This window comes from Montipora foliosa, chromosome 2 (assembly GCF_036669935.1).
Source record: "Montipora foliosa isolate CH-2021 chromosome 2, ASM3666993v2, whole genome shotgun sequence".
Classification (NCBI taxonomy): domain Eukaryota; kingdom Metazoa; phylum Cnidaria; class Anthozoa; order Scleractinia; family Acroporidae; genus Montipora; species Montipora foliosa.
Genome location: NC_090870.1, coordinates 31,951,046 through 31,952,613, shown reverse-complemented (window position 1 = coordinate 31,952,613; position 1,568 = coordinate 31,951,046). Strand labels below are relative to the sequence as shown.

The following is a 1,568-nucleotide window of genomic DNA, read 5'->3' as shown; positions in this document are numbered from 1 at the left end:
GTAGGATAAGATGCTAACCTAAGTTAATGTTGGTTCGTTATTTTGAAGTTGCATCAGACTTGTAACTTCCAATTTAACTCTCATGAAATACGCAATTTTGAATCATTGAGAAGCGGAAAATTCCTAAATGGCATCACTTTTGCATAAAGGTCACAATTCACCTAGCAAATATAATAGAGAACATTATCTTCTGAGGTCACTGTTACTAGGACTACTTAGCAACAATATGAGCACTTTACATACTTAAAACACCCGGTATTTTTAACTGTTCAGTTTTTCCTGTTTTTCACAACGTGAAGACAAGATGGGCTTTTCAAGGTTGTTCATTTTTGCTCTCGTCGCAAACTGTTTTTCATCACCGGTTCGTAGTGGTAAGTTATATTGTTAACTCATTCACACAAAACATTAATCCCTTGCTACTTTTGTCTCTCTTTTGAATTTCCCTCCCAGTGTCCTCTTAAGACCTATTCGTTGTTTTCTGTCATTGTTTCAAACTACATACCCGATATACTCGCAAATAAAATCGCTGGTCGCAAAGTAGTAGCTTTGAGTTTTCAAAATTGTTGTTCTTTGAAAGGCCATAAAGGCAAAAGCAAGTGACGTGGACATACTGTAAAAAATCCTACTCTCTTCCGGAACGTCAAGAGTCGTATCTTTATTTTCTATAGAGGCTTTGCACGGCAGCCATGTTGCATGGCAGGAACAATGAAAATGTTTTGCATTAGAAAGAAAATTTGCTCCCATAGGAAAAAGAACTATTGTTCCTGCCATGTAACATGGCTGCCGTGCAAAACTTCTATTGTAGCTCGAATATTGCGTGATTAATACTCCGTCAAGTAGTTTACAGAAGACTCGTGGAAGCTGGCGCATACACTTGTTTGTTTATTGACATTTACAAGATAATTTGAAAGGTATCTTGAGGAACTTAGGATCTTACATTTATCACACAACCAAAATGAAATGTCGGCCCGGATAATCCTGTCCAATTCTCTGTAGCTTGCAATATGCTCTCCCATGAAACCGTTTTATTCTAACCGAAAATATAATCGGAAAACAAATTGTCTTTTGGATTTTGGTGCCATGATATTGTTGCTGTGTGAGTATCACGTCAGACAAAAGTGAAAATTCCTCTTACAGAAAGCTGATCAAGGTGATTTAAAATAACATTGTGACTGCTAAATTTCACAAATTTAATTCGAAGTTTCTCTTTTTTTTTCGTCAACGGTAATTCCGCGTCTCATACTCTGTTAGTTTTTCAAGCTACTTTAATCCAAAGTCGAAAATCTCTGATATTATAGCCACCAACGTGGTTTCCGAGAATGCCAAGGTACAACCTGAGTAAATGGTAAAGTATGTTGCAGACATTTTTTTCAATACAAATTGTTTGGAAGTTCTAAATCTGAAGACACAGCTTAGAGTATTTCGTACGGGAAAAAGGAACGTCTGTTGCTGCCAAACTTAAAATTGTCAGATCAATGAACTGTGAAGTACATGATTGTTTGTGACTCGAGGTTCGGTATCTTTAGATTTCCTCTTTTTTTCCCTTGCTCAAGAAAATTTCTGGTGTT

General features: G+C 36.6%; 1 protein-coding gene across 1 annotated transcript in view; it reads left to right on the top strand.

Annotated features, from left to right (window-relative positions):
* Positions 1-227: 227 nt before the first annotated feature.
* Positions 228-1,568, top strand: part of LOC137992852 (uncharacterized) — an 8,653-nt gene continuing 7,312 nt past the window's right edge. The window contains exon 1 of the mRNA XM_068838398.1: positions 228-371. Within this exon, the coding sequence (XP_068694499.1) occupies positions 305-371 (67 nt within the window). The 5' untranslated portion in view covers positions 228-304. The remainder of the gene's footprint in view (positions 372-1,568) is intronic.